Below are 23,530 nucleotides of genomic sequence, written 5' to 3' on the forward strand. Positions count from 1 at the left end.
TACTTTTTCCACGTTATTTTATCAAAACTGAAGCTTTGAATTGGAGGGAGGATACTGTTTGCATTTGTTCCAATTTTTGAAGCTGTGTCGAGAATTTTTTAGAGAAGGTAATAATAATCAATAACAATTAATGACGTTAAAAGTTCAATTGCTCAATATAAAAATAAAGTCATCCTTAGGGTTCCTGCTCCTCCCGCTTTCTCCTTTGACACACCCCACTTTTTTCGCTCACCAGTTGTCTATGGATAGGTAAACATTAAATAACGTCAAACTTTTTGAAATATATTGTTCTAAAATATATTAACGCATAAATTCATGGTTTTTAACCCGAGATTGCTCGCGCAGGGTATGACATACCCACCTCTTCGCATTCAATCAAATTTCTCCCCACCTTTTTTTGGAAGTGAACGATTCCTTGAGTAGCTGACCCATAGGTCATAACCTTGAAAGGGTAGAAATGGCGGGGACATTCTGAAATTAGTTTCTTTGGAATTTACTTCTACGGGTGTATCATACCCTGCGCGAGTATTTCTGCTACAGTTCTGAACTAAAGCATATGCAATGCTTCCAAGAGACTTAAAATTAAAACTAAGATCTAGTGAAGACATTGCATCCCCTGCTAAAAAAACGAAGTCAATGTACAAAAGCTGTACTGAAAACCCCAATATAAAAGACAAAAACCAAATTTGTGTGTGAAAAATGTGACAAAAACATTTGCATGGACCATATGGCATGCATTTGCAAAAAAATGTAGAAATCGAATGCAAGTCCTTTAAGAAAGCATTTTATAATTATATTCTTTTCTCTTTTTGCATTTTTAACCTTTTTGAAAAAAAAATTGAACTCGAAAATACTAAAAAACCTCCTCGGGTATGAGATACCCTGCGCGAGCATTCCCATTCGTTTTGGTCGCAAGAGCAATCTCGGGTTAAGTAGTATTTCACAAAATAATCACATGATGTAAGTTTTATTTTTAAAGCCTTACTTTTACTAGAATCTGTTAATTCTAAACATTTTAGTTAACTAGAGTTCAAAAAATATTTTTATCCTACTTTCTTTGTATGAGTAAATCAAAAAAAGATCTTAATAAGCTCACCAACAACAATAATATTGAATTCAAATCCTTTTTTCAAAACTTTCTTCCGAATTTGCTCTTGTAATGTATCAATTCCAACATAACCAGAAACATCTGTCTTCAAGTTGCCCCACTGTGTTGTCTCTGTTAATGTATCTGCCATTACAGTGATAAAAGCATTGACACTTAGCTGACCTAATGAAATAATACAACAAATGTAACAAACATATTAAAATTTAAAAGAGGCTGTGGAAAACGGAGGTCACATACTTTACACTTAGAGCAAATTATGAAACTACTTTGATATACCCCCCCAAATCGGAAATTTGGCGACTTTTTTTGCTTTTGTTGACACAAAACTTTGTTGCCACAAAAATTGTTGCCGCAAAACTTTAAAAAAAACTCAAAAAATGGTACAAAATACAAGAAAATACTAAATTTGGCAACAGCAAAAAGCTGAAAAAACCTAAATTGGCAACACCAAAATAAGAAACAGCAACCCTAAAAATCTGGGGCGTAATTTTTGGGGGTGTATATCAAAGTTATACCCAAATTATTAAACTTGAGTGAAAATCTCAGACTTTTCAGGGTGATCGAGAAGTGAGATATTTTGTATTTAAAACACTAAAGATAGGATCATCACAAAGCTGAATTTGATAAGATAATTAAATGATTCTAAAATAAACAATAAATGTACACAAGTATGGAAATTATGCCAGCTGAATTATTAATTAGCTAGGCTATAGTGCAATGGTAAATATTAGAAATAAGAATTTAAATTTAGACCTCATGAGGACGACTAATATAAGAGAGAGGTGTAAAAATTAAAAATCTAAGCAGTATTTTTAATGAATCAAATATCTCATCAGAGTACGAAAAAAACTGTCGCAAATAGAAATGCTATATATTTAAAGTAACCAGCTAAGAAAATGATTCCTTACAAAGACAAAATTTGCTGCATTTTAAAATTACTCAAAATAATTTAATGATTGTCAATCTCAAAGTAAGAAAATTTTCAATAAATCTAAAATCTTAGGCAGAAAATCTGGCACTTAGGTTTGGAACTCTAGGTATTGAGTAAACATTTTTTGTCTCAAAATGCGACAAAAGATCGCTTTTTTCCAACACTGGGTACGGCATTTAGGCGGGACGAGCTGTTGCCTAGGGAGGCAGAAAAACCTTCAACTAGTCCTGAAAACCTCACAATCACATTGACAACATTTTGCGCTTAAGTATATGGGGTTGCTCCTTCGAAGGCCTAAAACCATAGCACTAGTAACCCTCTATAATTTTTGTCTTATCGTTTCTTCATCACAGAAACAAATCTTTTGTGAAAAGAATAAGTGTCAGTTTAAATGTATTTAACACATAAGTATGATGTTATTGCTTTATCACTACTTCAATTTTAATCTGACAGATTTAAAGGTACTTATATAAAACTATTCCTGAAGTAACAACGCCATAAATGGCTATAGTAAAAAATAGTTATAGCTCCAAATAAAATTTCTTTTCTAATATGCAGCTTGCAGGGCCGATCCTAGGGTGTCGGCCGCCCGTGTGCAAAGACCTAATGTGCCGCCCCGCAAGAGTAAATTGCATATTTTGACTAATCTTTGACGTGCATATAAATATTTCTTCAAATTTCTATATCAATTTCTAATTTAAAAAAGAAAAAAAAACAAGAATGATGAACTTATAAAAAGGAAGAAAAGTTTCATAGTAAGAAACGTCTTAGGTACAATTTATATCTTTGAAGAAAGTAATAGATTGAGACTTCAGAGGAAAAGTAATGTTGGTTCTCTTCTAAAATTCTTTCAAAATTGAAATCAATTTGAAGCTATTTTTTGTGACCGTAGTTTAAGAAAGATCGGCGCTCTTCCCGACAATTTTCCGAAACTGAAGTTTTAAAACGCAAATTTAGGCTGTCTTTGGTGACGGTAGGGGATTTGGTGGCTTTCCTCCTGTAATTTCTCGGCACTATTGTTTTAAAAACCCATTTTTGGCTATATTTGAAAACAATAGGGGAAACGTGAAAAAAAATTCCGAACCGAAATATTTTTCGGAACTAAAATCCATTTTAGGCTATTTTTGGGAAGGGAGGGTTTTGGGGCTCCCAAGCGGATATTTCTAAAAGTGCAATTTTATGCTATCTTTGGTGACGTTAACAAAACTGGGAAGCTTCGGCGAATCTTACGGATATTTTTCGATATTAATATCTGAAAAACACAATTATCGACTTTTGTCCACCTCACTTCGACGATTGATGGGTATATGCCCTACCGTGAAAAGTTACACAAACCAGGCAGTTCTCCTCTAAAGTTTTTTAGAAATTGAAGTCCCAAAATCGTATTTTAGGCATTGTTTGATTACGATGGATCAAAGAGCGGGCGGGGGTTCAGTGTGCCCTCACGAACTGAAGTCAATTTCAAACTGAGGTGATGGGATTAGGGGCCTCTCTAAAGACGCTAATGGAGACTATCTTTGGTAGTAATGTTTGGGAATGGATTTCGAGGCCCGCCATCGCAAAAATTTCGAAAAAGAAATACGAAAAATGTCATTAAGCAATTTTTGATGACATTAAGAAGGGCTGTCCTCTGAAAACACATTTTGGATTTTAAAGCCAACAATTTCAGGCTATGTTTGATTAAGTTAAGTTGGAAGGGGTGAATCAGAGAGTTAATTGGGTCCTTAAGATCGGTGGTTCAAACAGCAAAACTTTCCGAAATTAAAGTCCTAAAAACGCCATTTTAAGCCTTCTTTAGTCTCATCAAGGATGTCATGGTATCTTTTTAGATCTTCGTTTTGGAGCCAAGTTTAAATTTACTACCCGGGGCAAGAGCACTGATCTGAAACCGGGCAGTTCATTCGTGATTTTAATTCGAAAAAAATGCTGTAAAGGGGGAAAATTACAAAATTTTAGTTCATTCATAAATGTTTGACTCTCAGGGGAGTCGCAATTTTCCAGTCTCTCCACGCAGCCGCGATTGTTGAAAACAAAATTTGTTGTTTGAAATGCTTGCTAGAGTATCTAATCAGTATAGCTTTTTTTAAATGTAATATATAAAAAATGTCTTAATTGTTTAGGTCTATAAAAGCTTGGGGGGAAAACATTAGTGGCCGCCCTGGGCTCTGAGTGCTCCTTTTAGAAGGCACCCTTTCTTCTTCAGGAGGAGGCCATTTCCCTCATCGGCCCCCTCCCATGTATCCATGCCTGATTACTGGTTCCGTCATAAATTTTGCAACCAAATGAATCATGTGTGTAAAGCGTAAATATTAATGGACAATGAACCAACACAATGTTCCCTAACAATCTATTTTTCTTAAACTATGCTATGCTGTCAGGAAATCAGCACTTTGATAATTGAACATTTAAAATTCAGCACATTTATTTGACTTATTATGAGTTATCTTTTGAGAAATTCTTGAGGAATTTTGATTGATTAAAAAAAACTATATGATAAGGCCTGCGGCCGCCCCTTGCTTTGGCCGCCCTTGTGCGGTGCACACTCTGCACACCTGCTAGGATCGGCCCTGGTAGCTTGTTGTCAATTCTGGGATGCTTTAACATAACTGTAATCCTTCAGATTAAATTAGTGATAATATCCTAGCATCTGTCTTGAATAACAGTATTTAAACAAAGATACTTTTTATATTGCACTTACAATTCAAACATTGAAATTACGTTTGTTATGACGTTTTATTGCTTGTACTACTTGGCCTGCAAAGCGGCCAACTCAACTCAAAAAGATGCATATAGATTATGTATTAATAACTGTCTAACAATACAGAACCTGTTGCAGACAATCGAAAACTTTCTGAACGAGAAAAAACACACTAAAGTTTATTCAGAAATTGTTAGAGTACTTGAAACTCAGTATACACAAAGATTTTCAGTGCTCAATGCTTCTGCACACAACACGAAATACAAAAGAAAATAAATTCATTGGATTTACATTTACTCAACATCATGCTAGTTAAATTACATTATGAATTTTGATTCATTGAAGCAAAAGTGTTAATTAACACCGTTATGCAAACAAATATACAGCTGTCGAGATATCAAACAACTGCCACCGATACAGATAGAATATCTCTATTTACTACCTCGGAATGAAGTTGCACCCAGATCCAGTTTTCAAATCCAACACACGCGGAACTAGCGTAATCGCTTAGGTGAGCAAATTGATTCACTACTGAATGAAAATGCCATGTGACTCAAACAGAGCGATCGCAATTCGCCGGTTCATTATTGCTGGTGAATCATACGGCTTTCGTATAATAAAATCGCCAAGCTGAAAGTTGGCTGAATTCATGACGCAGAATAGTTCCGCAGAAAAGGTAATTGCTGGCGCGCAGGTTCATTTTTTATTTGTTTCCCCGCTTGTTTCACTTCTCCGCGGAGGGGAAGAAACGAGTTTCGTTATGATTTTCTGAGTCTGCCTAATTTTTTTTTATTGTGTATTTGCCTAAATTGCGATCAGTCATCAGTGGCGAGTGGCGGTTTTTGGGGACCAGGAATGGAGAGTTTGTTTTTTGTTTATTAAAAAATATTATCGTTCACCTTTTTGAAAAACTTTTTAAAAAGCATGACAGAAGGTGATATTTCTTTGCAATATCATCGCTGAGACAAAAGTGTAAGTTGACAAGGAAAAAATTTTAAAGCTAATTTTTAGAAATAAAATATGCCTCGCTCATCTCCAGAATTAGATGCGTTAAAAATAAATAAACGATGAAATGAAGTTGGATCACCTTTTAAACAAAGCAGCAATACAGTTTTTTCCATTAAAAATAAAATAATAGTTTAACCGCTTTCAAAAATAGAAAAAAGAATAAAAATTAAACAGCTCATTAAAATAAATACATCATATCGAAAAAGAAAATAATAATAATAATAATAATAATTTGAATTTTGAAATCTTGAATTCAAATTATGTTTTTCGCAATCACGGAGTGTATGTGTGTGTATGTTGTGTCGGGGGGGGGGGGTATGTGTGTTTGTGTGTAGGGATATGTGTGTCTGTGTGCAGGCATGAGTGCATGGGTAGTTGTGTGTAGGTGTCTATGTGTGTGTTTGTGTAGGTGTCTGTATGTATGCGTGTGTGTATGTGTGTATAGGTGTATGATGTATATATGTGTGTGTATGCAGGTGTGTGTATAATGTATGCGTGTGTGTGTGTAGTATATGGACGCAACCTGGAGACTGTTTTCGCTATAGGAGCAGCATCGTGAGGATCCGGTCGACACTGATGCTGCAGAGGGTGGCGATGGCAGGGGCGGATCTAGAGGGGGGCCATGGCCCCTCCCAAAGCCTTGTGATTGTAGGAATTTTTTTAAGAAAAAAATATTATGAGAAGATAACAAAATTTAACACATGTGTTACACTGAAAAAGAAGCATAAGCCTTAATTGGGAGATAAATTATATCCCTACCCTCAAAACAAAACTTTTATTTCCAAAATTGTTCTCCATCTTTTACACCATCTCTTGATTCCAACTACAGACACTTGGACGATCTCTAAATGCTGCTGTTCTCAGAGTATACCTATTGTTCACAAGACCAAAGAGAGCCTAAATTTTCGTTTTTATGGCTTTAATTTCGAAACTAGAAGGAGAACCCTTTTCCCATGCCCTTTCACAAATGCCTTGATATGTAGCAAAAAATTCCATTTTAAGTCTTTTATTTGGCAAAAATATCAACGGAAACTAGCTTATCCAGCCCTTATCAGTTAACTTGCTTAAAAGCAACTTAAATGAAATTTTTTGGGACTTCAATTACAAACGATCTTTGATAAGACCCCCTCCATCCTTAGTTTATATCCTGATGATAGCTTTAAAAGGAGGTTTTTGGAGGAGCTCACGAATTTTCCATCCCTTTCTAAAATATGTATAAAAATAGTTAAAAATCGAATTTTTAGAGCCTCAAATGCAAAATATTTCCAGGAAGGAAGGATTCTAAGCACCTTCACTCTTCCTTAAATGTAAGCAAACATTACATAAAGGTGCATTTTTAGGATGGACAGCTGAAGAGCATCCCTCCTCTTCTAACTTCTCAATGTATAATGACAGAATATTTTGGTTCTAAGTTTTATTTTCAAAAATTATTTTGGGGCCAGCACCTGAAACCTGACCTTTCTCGGTATATCATCAAAAATAGACAAAATGCGTTTTTAGTTTCCTAATTTTAAAAAATTACTCCGCTATTTAAATTTTGAAACATTTTCAAGGGAGATTCCTAAATCCACCCCCTCATCTAATGTCCCGATACTCCGAAAATTGAGTTATTAAAACTTCATTTTAATAAAATCTCTGGGGAGTTCGGAGTTTGTTCAAAAATTTCGGATGGCCCCCTCCCAAAACAATCGGCTGGATCCGCCACTGGGCGATGGTGGGGGGAAAATAAAATCATAGCACATCAAAACAGTCAAATGAAAGCAATAAGCAATCGTGATTGCTCAAAAAAATTGTTTGTGTTTCTCCTGTTGCCAAAAAAACAGTTTTAAAAATGAATTAACGTATTTTCAAAAATAAATAAAAGTAATAAAACGTCAACTTAAAGAAATAATTTTCATTGTTGAAAAAAAAAATCGTCTGCTCATATCTTTATGTTGAAACACAGTTTCTCCACCAAAAAATGAATACATAAATTAAAACTTCAGAGTGAAAATAAAAACAAATCATAATAACAATAATTATTTTGCAGTAAAAACCATGGCTGCAGAGTCGGAGACAATTCGTAACTCCAGAGCTCGAATACGCTACCTTGTGGTGGTTAACAATACTAAAGAAAAAGGTAAAACATTCCATTCCACGTGTTTTCTTTGGAGTAAATTACAGGCTTCAGACAGTTTGACAAAATATTTTCGGCAGAGAACCCCGAAGTCGTCCCCCTTAAGTCGTACAAACAATGATTTCCTAAAATAGCGTCCTTTACATATACTTCAGATTTGGAAATTTTTCAAGGGACATCACCGCAAACTCTAAGTTTACAAATGATAGCAGCTTAAAATTGGGCTTCTAAATCATTTACTTTGAAACTTTTCTGGAGTGAGGGAATCCCCGAACACCTTCCTCTACTTTCACCAACGATTACTCAATTTGCGCTGTTATGGGGGTCCAGACACATTTTGAAATTTTTTTTATTATATACTTTAGAGTTTTGAAATTTTTTGCACTGATTCACCATTTATTTAATAAGCAAAATCATAACATATATATATATATATGATTTTTTTTTAAATTTAATTAGTTTTTTTTTTTTTAAATGGGGTTGCTTTAAATTGCTATAACTCAAGATATATTCTTGATCAATTTTCAATTTTTTTAAAATAAATTACGCACAAATATTTAAGCTTTAATTTTTATTCGGCGATTTAAAAAATATTGATTCAATGAAAAATAAAAAAATATTTGAAGAAAAATTTCGAAAAATTCAAAGATACTTTTTTTAAAAAAAAAATCATAATTTTTGCAGTAAACGTTTTTTTTTTTAAATTCGCCGAATAAAAATTAAAGTAAACTGTTTGAAAAAGATATGCTCCAAGTTTCAGAACTTTATCTTTATCGGTTCCTGACTTATAAGAGTTTGAATGCAAGAAATCGGGAAAAATTGCATCATGGAGAAAAACGCGTTTAAAGTTTTAAAGTTAAGTACACATTAGTTAGGTGCATGCAACAAAAATGATTAATCTTTCGTTCTATTTAAGATATAAACACGATTCAAACGTCCTTTTAAGCAGAAAAAAACGGAGTAATTTTTCACATGATAAAAAATAATTGCAAAATTTGACGGTTTTTGCGTCCTGGATCCCCTTAAGACTACAGTTCCAGAATTTTTTCTGAACCATCTCCCACTCCCTCCTATTTTTACAAAACCAAAGACAGCCTACAAATTTAAAGACTGCAATTTCAAAAAATTTTCGAGAGAGCTTCCGGTTTTCGAATACCCTCTCCCTTCAGTCATCAAAAAATAACATGGAGCTAAACTTATCCAGCTACTCATTGTAGTTGGAGAGTTCTAATTAATTCATCGTCGAATATTTTTCCGAGCGAGGGAGAGGGGCAACACCAAATCCCTAGCTCCATGCACTCAAAAGATGGTCCATAGTTGCGTCTTTAAGACTCCAGTTTTGGATTTTTGCTACAAAGAGCCCCTCCTTCTTTTACTTTGATATTACTTACGACAGCCTAAAAGCTTTAAGACTTCAGTTTTAAAAAATTTTTGGGAGAAAAACCTCGGAATGCCCTCTTTTTTAGTTCACTCGATGCTTTTGAAACTTTTTTTAAAAGTGAGAGGTTATGGTCCTTCTCTTAGCTATTGAAAATGTATCTACATATTTATAAATGTATCAGTCAATGACAAGGATCTGGAAATCTATCTCCCCTCTCCCCCTGAAACTGAGGAATTTTAATTTTTTTTAATCATAGAAAAGGGCTAACACTAACCATATCCCCTTGCGAATTTTTTTTTCTGGGTACAGTACTGATGCACTGACGATGACGGTTTCACGGGAGTAGTTCTGGGTGTAGTTGCATTCTCAGGAATCTAAAGCTTTATTTATTTTGGCTTCCTTAAGAGGTTTTCCATCTCCAGCTCAGTCACTTTCCTATGCCAGGCTGATGAGTGCTAAGCACGAAACTGCAGTCCTCGGCTGGAAATGACTGAGCTGGCGGTGTATTTCACGTATTTCTGCTTTAGCCCTGGCTAATTGGGCGGTAATTTACTGAATATAAAGGTTTAATATATTTCTTAAAATAAGGCGAAATATAAATATAAGTCAACAAATGATTATTTTTTTCAATATGTATTTATATTGAAACATGGAAAATCTGAAGCGTTACCTCTTCCTTGCCAAACATTTCTGCCTGTTGACGTGAATAATTTTATTCGAATCAAATTGTTTTTATATTTACAAGTACTTAGTCTGAACAACTCTTTCTCCTGTTTTTTTTTTTTTTTTTTTTTTTTTTTTTAATAAAGGCATCTCTTCGTTCAAATTTGAACAAATTAAAAAAAAAAAAAAAAAAAGTTAACACAAATGCGTACCGGGAAATGGAAGTCCTGCATAAATCCTCATCGAATAGCTGGATTTGCTTTGAACAAGCTCGGGCGAAAAGATCTTTTTACGAAGAAAATATGCATTTTCTTTAAAATTTGATTCATTTTTGTCTTCAATTAGTGTTATTTTTTTAACAAAAGCGTGTGGGCGAAATGCAATCATCTTTACTAATAATAAAGCTGAAAATCTCTCTGTTCGGATTTCTCTCTCTCTCTCTCTGTCCGGATCTCTGTCTGTCAGGATCTCTGTACGCGCATAGCGCCGACACCGTTCGGCCGATTTTCATGAAATTTGGCACAAAGTTAGTTTGTAGCATGGAGATGTGCACCTAGAAGCGATTTTTCAAAAATTCGATGTGGTTCTTTTTCTATTCCAATTTTAGGAACAAAAGTATCATAAGATGGACGAGTAAATTACGAAATTATCATAACGTGGAACCGTAACATGGGTACAAGCCAATTGGCGAGAAAATTCACCATACATTATTTGTAAATATACAGGTGAACCAAAAGATCTTTTAATTTTCTATTACGGACAAAGCCGTGCGGGTACCACTAGTCTTATATAAAAGAAAGCCGTGTTAGTTACACTATTTATAACTCAAGAACGGCTGAACCCATTTGGCTGAAAATTGGTGGAGATGTAGCTTAGAACCAGGAGACGGACATAGAATCCTTTTTATCCTGTTCGACCGCGTTCCCGAAATATTTGTAATTGCAAATTAAATGTTTAATTAATTGTTTAGTTCTATGAATTCCTAACAGATGGCGCTGTAAATTACCTTGAGAGGGCGCTGACCGACAGTGTCGAAAGCTATGCTATTGTGGGACTGTTGTGGTCAGCAAACTTATTTTTGAATGAGGTTTTTTTTTTTCGATATTCAGGTACATAATTTGATTTTGTAGGATTTTACTATATTGGGTTTTGTTTTCCTTATTTCTTCAACGTTTGCTTTTGTTCTTACAGTTGAAGATAGTTACTTATCTAAGTAAATAATTTCATTTGTCGTATTATTCAATTGTGATTGATAGTATTGTTTATTTGGAGAAACATTTTAAATTGCAGAAAACAAATCACTTCACTCGCTAAAGGGCAGGGCTACGTTAACGTTGTTGCTTGGCGCGTTAAGCGATGAACTATACAGTTGAAGGATTATTTTGAGCTTTAAAACTAATGTTAATCTTTTATGTGTTTTGGCGAATAGTTTGAAATTCCAAATAGACTCTAATAGGGTTTTGAAAATGTGTGTACACATTTTAGTTGAAGAAAAATGATCATTTCACATCAGAAGGGATGGAAGGGATCGTGGATTTTTTTTTTATTATTATTCAACGGACTACCTTTAAATTCTTAGGACAGGCATCGTCGTGCGGGTACTGTTTGGTCTCAAAAAATTAAGGATGAAATAAATTAATTTTTACTCTCACAACGTTCGCTACTGCAGTTCCAGAACTGCCCTTAAAAACAAGAGGCGGTAGATCAATTCTTTACTAAGAAATGATGTGAAACATTTTTTTAAATTTTATAATGTCTTGTAAACAATTCTTTGTAATTTTGTTATAAAACATTATTTTTATTGTATTGAACGGTAAATATGTTCATTTGAGAATTCAATTTGCTTATTTATCCCGGATTATCCGGATTTTCGATTCTCCGGATTGCCTTTGGTCCTAGTTAATCCGGAAAAACGAGAATGTACAGTACACGTAAAAGTAGCTAAGTAAAAGAACAAAAGATACGAGAGACAGTTTAAATTCACCAATTTCTCTGGGTCAATTAAGAAAAAAAAATGTAAGAACGTATGAAATTTTCTGATATTTTCTCTGACATATTTTTTACGAGCATTCGGTTATAACGAACTGATATCATAGTCCCTTCCATCTTGTTACTTTTCTTTTTCAAATGTGAAAAATTTTATAGAAAATGAAAGGAATTTTTGTGCACTTTTGCCTAATTTATGTACAACGTCTTTCCATGGAATTTTTTTTTTTTTTTTTTTTTTTTTTTTTTGAGCAATCACGATTGCTTATTGCTTTCATTTGACTGTTTTGATGTGCTATCATTTTATTTTCCCACCAGCACCCTCTGTCAGCACCACCGTCGACCGGCCGCCTCACGATGCTGCTCCTCTTGCGAAAACCGCCTCCAGGTTGCGTTCATATCCTACACACACGCGCATACATACACAACTACACACACACACACACATACACATAAACACACGTACACCTACACACACATACACATACGCATACATACAGACACCTACACATACACACACAAACACATACACACAACTACTCACACATTCATGCCTGCACACAGACACAAACACATATGCCTACACACACATACACATACCCCGCCCCCACGCACACAAACACTCATACACACAACTACCAACACTCATGGCTGCACACAGACACAAACACACATGCCTACACATACACATACCCCCTACACACAAACACACACGCCTACATACACACACACACACTCGTGATTGCGAAAAACATAATTTGAATTCAAGATGACAAAATTCAAATTATTTTTCTTTTTGTTTTTTTTTCTCACCCAATGCCTGTTTTATACGTAATCTTTTTCTCAACTCAAAAGGACTGAGTCGAAAGTGAGGCTTACCTCTTCCGGCGAGAATTTCTGCTTTCTTCAGAATTTTGTCCCTTTCTTGGTTGTTGAGAGCTATTCCCAGCGCTTTGCGAACGACGGAAATGACGTTTTGGCAGTCAATGTAGCCTTTTCCTTCCGTGTCCGCTTCCAGGAAGCTGTCTTTGAGCACTGAAAGAAACACAACTCCTTGGAATTTCGGTCAAACAGATGAATTGTGGCCATAAAACCGCATCGAAGCCCGGAAGACCATCTCGCACATTCTATATAATGAATATCGATTCCAATCAACAGTTTGAAAAAGTTTGACAAGACACGTGCAGAAGACGGTAAAAAAACTAAAAACAAGCAAAGAAAGAAAAGTTTTCGATTTTATTCATCGGAATGATACTTAAAACCACTCGCTGTCAAAAAGAAAAAAAAGAGAGCGCGGGGGGGGGGGGGGGGTCTGCTGTGAATGATTGATTAACTCCATCAAATGCCCTTTGACTTCCAAGAGCAGCTAAGTGAGCCACAACCATCATAAAACAAATTTTTGAATAATTTATAATTTACGAGTATACCACCCAGGGGCACGCACAGAAATTTTTGAGCCCTTCACAAATGATTTTTCCGGCCCCCGCTCCGTATTGTTTACCTGTATATTTCACCCCTAGTTTTAAAAATATTGGGCCCACTTCATGTTGAGAATATTAAATGATTATCATGTCGTGGATCGAAAACACATTTATTAATGTTGAAGAAACTATCTACATAAACAATGACAAATATGTAATACTTAATAACCAAAGAACCAAAACAGATGCAGATACAGATAGGAATTTAAATGGGCCAGAGCGGAGCTCTTTTACCCTGTATGAGGGAAAGTCATGATGGAGTTGATTTGAAATGGTGTGAGGGGGGGGGGGGGAGAAAGAAAAAAAAAAGGAATCTTTTCAGAGCCACACTATATACATATTTACAGGGGTTACATAGTTGAAATGACAGTATAAATGAATGATCTGGAATATGATAAGATTATATACAAGTATTTACATGGTATGTACAAGTGGAAAGAAAACTGATAGGCCTAGTCCTATCAGTGTCGAGAATGGAAGGAATCTTAGGCGAAGCCTAAGCATACAAGAGTCATTAACAGATGAACATGGCATCTGACGGCATATTTTTGCCGCCAGAATTAAAAGTGTGGAAGATTTGCTCAAATATCAGTGGGTTTTCATGATGACCAAGTTTGGGTTTTTTTTTATTGGATGGTTGGTCGGGCAGGCCCGCAGAGCCTTTTCCCCGGTAGGTGGGGGGAAAAGTTGGCTCAGAGAGGGAAGTAGAAGAGAAACTGCACAGGAGAGAGAGAGAGAAGGTATGTACGGTAGGGTGGGCCGAAAAAAGCCGAAAAATTTTTTTTTTCGAAATCAATTTTTGGATAGCGCGCAAAAGTTGTGTAATGAGCTAGTTAGCACTCACAAAAAAATTCCTGGATATTAAAAAATATCTAGCATTTGACACTGAAAAACCGAAAAAGAAGAGAAAAATGAATTTTTGTCGAAATTTTTTTAAAAAACAAAATTCCAAATACTTTGCTGGAATGCACCGAAAATGTTATATAATGAGCCAGTTCGAGCCCATAAAATGTTTCATTGATTTTAATGAGCATTTAACCGCTCCTTTCCAACATCAAAAATTGGAGAAAAATGAAAAAATATTGAATTTCTTTAAAAACCAATGTGAAAATTATTTTTCAAAATTAAATCATAGACTAATTAATTAAATAGCACTATTAATCATTGTAATTTTTATCACGCAATAGTGTCATACATTTTCTAGAATTACGTATAGACATATAAAACTTTGAAAAAAAAAAAACTTCAAATTTGATTTATAATACCTCATGCGTAATGAATATTATATTTTGGAATAATATTGTCCCTTGTTATCAAATGATGGAAGTTCTTTCCTAGCTTGAAGTTTGGTACGAATGTATCCATCTCGTGCAGTTTCGCCACGAACTTTTATTGCAGTTCGGTTATTAGTTTCACACAACGTTTTACAGCTTTCGAGTGACAGGGAAATTTCTCGAAAGTGAAGTATGTCGGCTGTTCTTTGCACATTTCTTTCAATTGTTGGTCTTTTAGATGCATTGTAAGAGGTGACTCTGTTACAACATAGTTTGCCCAATGAACTAAATCAACATAATCAACGGCTTCAAAATTGAGTTTAGGACGCTTAAAAAATCGTACACCATCCGAGCTCTTCGTCTTCTTATTTCTAGAGTTCAGAATGCGCCTAACAGCTAATTCCCGAATGTATTTTCTTGAGTCAAACAACATTGCCAACAGTAGCTGTTCAGGATGAGCGACATATGCATTATTTGAGAGAACTTTGAAAATTATCTCCTTAACGTTGTCTGGAAACTGCCTTGCAAGAGAAATCATTTTCCAAACATGTTGGGCACCATACTGGCAGTTCGATTTCATTTTTATTTCAAACCACATTGGAGCATAAGCTAACATTACATACTTTACAAGCATCTTAAGATTTTCTGATGGAGTTGGAGTGTCTATATACAAGCGTAACAATAGTTGCTAAAGCTGTATGAGGCATAGAAAGTCTTATTTGACTTGTCATTGTTGATGGCGCATCAGTTCGCTTACGTTTTCTTGAAAGCGGATAATTCAGTTTAAAATCGTCATCTGTATTTTCTGTGCTTTCTCCTGATTCAAGCTCTGTTTCAGGTTTATTCAATGTAATATGACTTTCCTTAACCCTCAATCCACTTGTGCTGGGTACTGATATGTCTTTCTCGTCCAAAGCAACACTTGTTCCAATTTTCTGGCATCTTTTTTCTCTTTTTCGTAGTTTCTGGGTTGTTACCTTACCCACTTTCCCAATAGCCAGTTTTCTTACTATCCTTTGATCAATTAGAAATCGTTTTTCTCTATCAGGGACTTTTGCTTTTTTTCTTCAATTACACCAATATAAATCTGCGCATTTGCAGGCACAAATGTCAAACAAAGTCGTAGCATCTGCTTTAAATTTGCCTAGCTTTGATTGTAAAATTTGCGTCTTTATATTCTTAGCTTTCTTTGTTGCGCTATTATATTTAGAATAATAAGATAAAATCATGGCAATCACTCTCCTTATTGAAACAACGAGAAGGGAAGCACGCTCCCAAATACAGTAAAACCTGTAAAGTTGACCACCCTTGTAAGTTGACCACCTGTCTATGTTGACCGCTTTTGTCAGGAACGGAACTAGCCCTATCTCATATAATAAAGGAAAACCTCTGTAACTTGACCACCTCTCTATCTCGACCACCTGTCTATCTTGACCACTAATGTACGCCAAATTTGGTCTGGAGTATTGTAAAAAACCCTTTGTAAGTTGACCACTTGGTTTATTTTTTAAAACTTTCTTCAGAATATTACTTTATTTTATTATTTATTTATTTATAATAGTAATAATAATAATAATAATATCTTTTTTTTTGGATAGCTTTCAAAAAAAACTTCAAAAAAAAAAAAAAAAGCTTTGATGACATACTATAGCAATTTACGAACTTAACAGCAGCATAAAGCTTATGCTGCTCTTTATTCTCCAAACTTATTTTTCATTTGTTGTTCTATTTGAGACAGCTTTTTGTACTCTGTTCAATGAAAATAGTTGTCAGTAGAAAAGTTCAAAGTCCTTTCTTTCAGTTGCAATATGTTGTGGCAACACAGGAATTCTGCTAAAAAGAGCAGTCCCGGATCTATACATTTTGGGCCCACTGCAACAAAATATGTAGGGCCTCTCCCTAGTGGCGAGAAGTGTCTATTTGAAAAGCGAATAAGCCTTAGTGCTAGTTTTCTTTTTTTTTTTCCTATTTTTTCATAAATTTCTAGGGCCCTTAGCCCCATTAAGGACGCGGGCCCCTCGCACTGCGGGTACACAGATCTGGGCCAGCTAATGAGGAATGAGTAAAGTTACATGTTTCTGGTGCAAGGGATTAAGAGATAGGACATTTTAATTTTGCCTTTATGAACTGGGAGAGTCGAGCTTGTTGCTCTTCGTGCTATAAGTTTTACATAAAAAGGCTTCAAAAAGAAAGTTAGTGGAGCTTGAGATTAATAAAAAGTATGAAATATTAAAAGTAATTGAAAATGGAGAAAGCCAGAGAAAAATAGCTGGCATATATGGAATTTCTAAAACTAAAGTGTCTAATATAGTTAAAAACAAGTTGAAAATAACAAAAGTATTAGAATAGTATTTTTAATTATTGTTTCACTTTCAATAATGTTAAAAAATGAAAGTGGAGCTGAACAGAAAGAGTAAGGGTGAATTCCTCAAAAAATGAATACATGGTGCAAGAAATGACAAAAAAAAAAAACATTACCGCCTTTTATAAGTTGACCACCTTTCTAAGTTGACCGCCAAAGTACTGCACCGCGAGTGGTCAACTTACACAGGTTTCACTGTATCAATAACCTTTTTTGCAACTACAGTGGCCACACTTGCAGAAGATAGTTGCTTACTTCCTTCTCCCTTTATTTGCATTCTAGTAATTTGATAACATCTCATAATGTTCTCATATGTTGGAAGAAATAAAGCATCGGGAGGAGACAAATCTTTTCCAGGTCCAAATAGAAGACTACTTGTGCTTGCTCGCGTTACTTTCTTTTTCGCACGTTTCTCCATAACAGTCGTATTGTATACCAAAACAAAGATAATAATGCAATGACATTCGAAATTTTTCTTTAACTCGTTCTGCAGTAAACAATCGAATGCTCAGAATTTCGTTCTGACTGAAGCTCAGAGAGCAGCCAGCCGGGAAACTTTTCTCTCCCCAAAAATAGACATTGGGCACAAGAGAGGACCCCTTTTTAAAATGGGCGTACAAGTGTCGCATAAAATGATTGAATTTTCACTGTTTTTTCTAAGTAACGTATTGCGTAACATTTCAGTATTTACTTATTTCGAAACTACTTTAATTTTTCTTTTTTTTTTCTTTTCATTTTTCCCATGTTTCAGTCTTAAAGAAGCGTAGCTAAATCTTCTACGAAATGTATAAATGTCTTTGAGGATTTCACTAATTCACTGACAGATACTTCCAATGTTTGCTGAAACTAGCTTCAAACTTTTATTTTTGACCCCCCCCCCTCCTTTTTTTTTTTTTTTTTTTGAAAAAAAAGTCCATTTTCGCCCTTTTTTCCCGTTTTTCAAGGTCAAATAGCGCCGGCTAAATATTAAACAAATTTAGCGAAATTTTTTATGGGTAATAACGGGCCCATATAGCAACTTTTCTGCACTATCCAAAAACAGATTTCCAAAAAAAGTTTTTTCGGCCCACCCTAATGTACGGGTCGGTGGAAAAAAAAGGAATCTTTTCAGGGCCTATTTACAATATTTACACTATGTACAGAGGTATCCCTGATGGGGGTATGAGTGAGACAAATTGAATAATAATAAAACTAGGCTAAATAAAATATGTACAAGTGGTTTCCCTAACGGGGGTATGAATGCGACAATTTAATAATAATAACTAGGCTAAATATAGTATGTACAAGACAATATATACATGAAGGCTATGTACAGGTCTGGCGAAGAGGGGCCCGCGTGGCGGGAGTACGAAGGAAGATTATCAATGTTATCTTCCCGGACCCGATCTCCCCATACCGGCGCCAGTCCTAGTACTGGAGAGGTCGTGGTCCACAAACATCGTATCGGAGGGGTATGTAGTGTTGGGAATGTCACGAATAAAGTTTGTTTGTTCTCTTATTAAAGGGTTGGGGTGGGTTTCGATTTTGGTATAGAATTGGGTGGCTATCTCCCTTATGTGGGGCATAAGATACTTGATGTTAAGGTCCCTATGAAGGGTATCGTTGCGAATATACCAAAGGTTGCCAATTGCAGCCCTGAGGTATTTATTTTGTATGATTTGGAGGTTATGCATGTTAGTTTTTGCCGCATGACCCCAGATGGGGATGGCATAAGTGAACGTCGGTCTGATGATAGACTTGTAAAGTCTGATTTTGTTTTTTAGGTTCAGACCACCTGAGTTATCAGTGAGGCATTTGAGCAGGCCAACCTTTTTCTTAGCTCTGCTAGTAACTGTTTTCACGTGGGAGGAGAAAGTGGTGCAGCTGTCAAATGTGACACCAAGGTAGGTCACTTACCTGGAGAATGGGACTATCGAGTCATTAAGGGTAATGGGCCGGGGGGCTTTGTCTCTACCATCCCTCCTTGCAAAGATAACTGCCTTTGTTTTGGAGGGGTTGATAGAGATGCGCCAGTCATTGAAATATGAGGCAATGATTTCGACGTGTTTCTGAAGAAAAAATCTGGCATATTTTAGGCTGGGGTCAACCGCAAGAACCGCGGTGTCGTCTGCAAAGAGGGAGCTAAAAGTAAAAAGGTTGGAAGGGAAGTCATATGTATAAATACAATATAAAAGGGGGCTAATTGCTGATCCCTGGGGGACGCCAGCGGCTATGGGTTTTTCGTCCGACAGGGCATTTTCGACTCTAACTCGGAAAGTCCGACTCTCCAGGTAGTGAGCAATTATCTGAATGAGATAGCTTGGGAAGTTCAATACTATAAGTTTGTAGAGGAGCCCCTTATGCCAGACACGGTCGAAGGCCTTCTCTATGTCGAAGAATATGCCGATGGCCGACCGCTTGAGGGCCCTGGCTTCAGTCATTTGGTTGGTTATCCGTAGAAGTTGGTGATTGGTGGAGTGTTTGTGCCTAAATCCGAATTGGAAATCAGGGATAATGTTGTGCTGTGCCGTGTGGGCCTCAAGAAGGGATTTAATTAGCTGCTCAGTGATTTTGGCCATTATCCTGAGAAGGCTAATGGGCCTGTAATTTTGGGGGAAGAGGGGGTCGGAGCCCTCCTTGTGGATGGGGACAACGGTGGCACTTTTCCAGCACGGGGGGAAGTAGCCGAATTTGAAGATAGCATTAATGATATTGGTCAGATTAGACACAGCCCTAAGCACATAGACTGTTTATAGTTTAGTCCAGGATTAGTAAGTTAACCAATTAATACGCATGTAATATAAACCAACCAATAAAAGATAAATAAATAAAATATAGACTAAAGAAAAGCATTAACTTAAGAAAATGTAGGACCTCTGAGAGAGCTTCAAGTAAGATTTGAACCAATAGCAAAACGTTATTGATCCAAGTTTGATTTAACCAATTAAAGTGCGATTATAGATATTTCAACACTTCAGGATTGGGCCCGAGCCAACACGTGTTCCTTCTCCCTCTCCCCTCTCCCTGTGCACGCCCCTGAGTATACCGTAGGGGAATTTCAAAGTTTCTTTTCTGTCTCAGCATTGTCTAAAGGTCAAAATAGGTAAATAGGATAACATAATTCATTGAAAGTTTCCTGCTATGAGATGCGATGCGAAAACCTGCTCGTGGCTTACATTTTTTACGATTTTTATGGCATCTGCCCGGTAATTGACTATTCCAGACGGATGAGTCTATATCGAGAACATGAAACGGCAGTCGCTGGAACTGGATGGCAGAACCGAGCTGTCGGTATCGGTGTGTTGCATGTGGTTCTGCCTCAACCCTGTGCTTAAAATTCCTTCATATGTTGGCAGTTGTTCACTGATAATGTTCTCAAGGCCGGCTAAGTAGGCATTTCTTTGAATCAGTGAATCTACGATGTTCAGGGCTTAATAAGTGCACGGATCCATATTTCACAGAGGTTTTTTTTTTTAATCCAACTACACTGAAGTATATTTTTTAAAATTAGTTTATGACTATTTTTATCTCCTCAGTTGCTTGAAAAATATGGAGTCGTAGAACTGTGTGCTTTAGCACAAGTTAACCAATGTTAACAATTGAAAGGTCCTGAGCTTTTGACAGCATGATTAAGCAAGGGCGCCCATATGCAAAATTGTAAGGGGGGGGGGGCTCAGATATTTTCCCCATGGTTTAGCAGGATATTTTCCCCACGGAAACTGATTTCAGTGCTGATTTGAGTTATTAAAATTTGACATTTTTAATAACTCATTCATTAACGGCTGAAGAAGAAATGTTTTTGCATATTTTAAAAATAGAATAAAACCAATTATAGTGAGATTTAAGGATATTCTCACACGTAATACATGGCTCAGAGCTACCAAAGATAATAAAAATTTAACCACGACCATGATTAACAATAAATTTGAAGAACAAAAGATTTTTATCAATGAACATGTTACAAGAAAGGTTAAGGAATTACATTTTATAGCCAGAAAATTCAAGAGTGAAAATGATTATAAATTTGTTTGGATGAAAGGAGGAAAGGTCTTTCTTCGAAAAAGTGAGAATGATAGAGTAATACAGGTAAGGAGGAAAGAGGACTTGGATAAATTGAGAAATAATTCAAACCAGTTTTTGTGCGATGGAAGACCACGATATTAAGAGAGGTGAACGGGTGTTCATGGATTATGATTCAATTGAAAAAATCACTGAACTAAATAACGTGGACGAAGCAGAGACATTTCTTATAAAAGACAATACAGCGGTATTAAACATTTATCATCTGAACATAAGGAGCATAAGGCAAAATTTAGATGAACTCTTGATAACAATTGAAAATATGAATATAGATATTTTGTTATTAAGAGAAATATGGATTAAGGAATGTGAAATTGATAATTATAATCTTAAGGGGTATAACAAACTTTATAATACAAGAGAAAGAAATAGATCAGGGGGAGTCATAGCTTATATTAAAGAGAAATACTACTTTTCTGATCAGAGTATTTTAATGAATACTGCTGAGGCATTATACTTGTATAATAAGGAACTTGATTTTTTTATAGTTTTTATTTACAGGGCTATTGAATGTAGTATAAATGATTATATATTAGAACTTGAACAAAAGGTAAAAGGAATTGTATGTAAAAACATTTTGTATATTGGTGACATAAACATTGATACTTTACAGAATAACACGACAACAAATGATTATATTAATACTATGTACACTATGGGTTTCAAGCAATATGTTGATATACCAACTAGGTGTAATGACCTAAGCTCATCCTGTATTGATCATGTCTTTTATAAATCTAATTACAGAATAGATAGAGCAGTAACAGCTGCAGTACATAAAACAACAATAACCGATCACTATGCATTACTAGTAAAAATTGATAACAAAAAATTATTAGAAAAACATTTGAAACGTAATCGGAGTAGCGAGCAAATAATTAAAACATGCATCGATTATAGAACTTTTGAACAGGATATTAAAGAAATTAATTTCTCTAGCTTAATAGATGAAAACATGGAGATAAATGAGATTTATAACACTTTTATCAGTAAAATTAAGGAATTCATGGAAAAAAACAAGAAGATAAAAAAAGCTAATAAATTAAAAAAACAATGGATTACACAAAAGTTGGTAAATATGATCAATAAAAAAGAAAAATTATATAAAAAAACAAAACAATTTCCTTATAATAAGGAATATAAAAATAATTATAAAGAATACAATAAACAATTAAAAAAGTTGATTAAAAAAGAAAAAGAGGATTTTTTTCATAAAAAATTTGTCCATGCTGGAAAAGATGGAAGAAAACAATGGAATATTATTAAAGATATTACAGGGATTAAGAATAAGAATTCCATCGATGTAGATAATAGCAATGAACTAGTTGAAAAATTTAATGACTTTTTTATAAATTGTTGTGTGGAAATAAACGGCGATAAAGCATCAAACTATGATAATAACATAACACACCAAACAAATTCTATGTATATTTACCCAATGGAAATAAGTAAGGTTAAAAATATTATTGATAATATGCAAAATGACAAAACACCGGGACATGACGGAATTACAAGTAATGCACTTAAGATAATTGCTAATTATCATATAGAAACTGTGACAAAAATAATCAATATTAGTCTACAAAGAGGGGAATTCATAGAAGATCTAAAAAAAGCAATAATTACACCGATACACAAATCAGGTGCTAAAGATGACTGTAATAATTTCAGACCTATCTCAGTTCTGCCAATATTCTCAAAATTATTGGAAAAATGTTATAGCTCTCAGTTGATGAATTTCTTAGAAAAATATGATTTTTTCCATAACGCACAATACGGATTTAGGCAAAACAGAAATACTGAAAAAGCTGTATTAAAATTAGCAGGTGAAATTTATGCGAACATTAACGAAAACTATGAAACTTCAGCAGTATTCTTGGATTTACGTAAAGCATTTGACAGTGTAAGCATAAAGAGTTTGATAAAAAAGTTATACAATGTTGGAATAAGAGGAATGCCTTACAAATGGATATTATCCTATCTCACGGACAGAAAACAAGCAACAAAACTAAATAACTGTATAAGCAAATATAAAACAACAAAAACGGGAGCCCCTCAAGGATCAATTTTAGGTCCATTACTTTTTTTAATATATATTAATGACATGTCATACATTAAATTATACGGTACAATTACTCTATATGCAGATGATACAGCATTAACATATTCTGCAAAGAGCATTAATGATATAAAAAACCAAATGGAACTTGATTTAACTGCTATAAATAAATGGTTAACTGACAATATGTTATCTCTTAATATAAATAAAACAAAATACATAAAGTTTGATTTAAAAAAGAATGGAATTAATAAAATTGATTTACGCATAAAATATCACGAACCAACATGTGACTGCACAAATAACTGTAACTGCCCTACCATAGAAAGAGTCGAAAATATAAATTATTTAGGTATAACTTTTAGTGAAAATTTAAGATGGAAATGCCATACTGATAAACTTGT

At 34.9% G+C, this 23,530-nt stretch overlaps 1 protein-coding gene across 2 annotated transcripts in view; it reads right to left on the reverse strand.

The window, feature by feature from the left end:
* The window catches only part of LOC129227351 (septin-9-like), a 54,313-nt gene that overhangs the window by 24,735 nt on the left and 6,048 nt on the right, over window positions 1-23,530 (reverse strand). Inside the window, exons 2-3 of one of the 2 annotated variants that reach the window (XM_054861896.1) lie at window positions 12,771-12,926; window positions 1,097-1,270 (exon numbers count right to left, since the gene is read on the reverse strand). In XM_054861896.1, the coding sequence (XP_054717871.1) occupies window positions 1,097-1,238 (142 nt within the window). In that variant the 5' untranslated portion in view covers window positions 1,239-1,270; window positions 12,771-12,926. Of the gene's footprint in view, window positions 1-1,096; window positions 1,271-5,179; window positions 5,306-12,770; window positions 12,927-23,530 lie in introns of those variants that run through there. The other variant, XM_054861897.1, reaches the window with a different exon arrangement.

The sequence above is a fragment of the Uloborus diversus genome, chromosome 8 (assembly GCF_026930045.1).
Source record: "Uloborus diversus isolate 005 chromosome 8, Udiv.v.3.1, whole genome shotgun sequence".
NCBI classification, from domain to species: Eukaryota; Metazoa; Arthropoda; class Arachnida; order Araneae; family Uloboridae; genus Uloborus; species Uloborus diversus.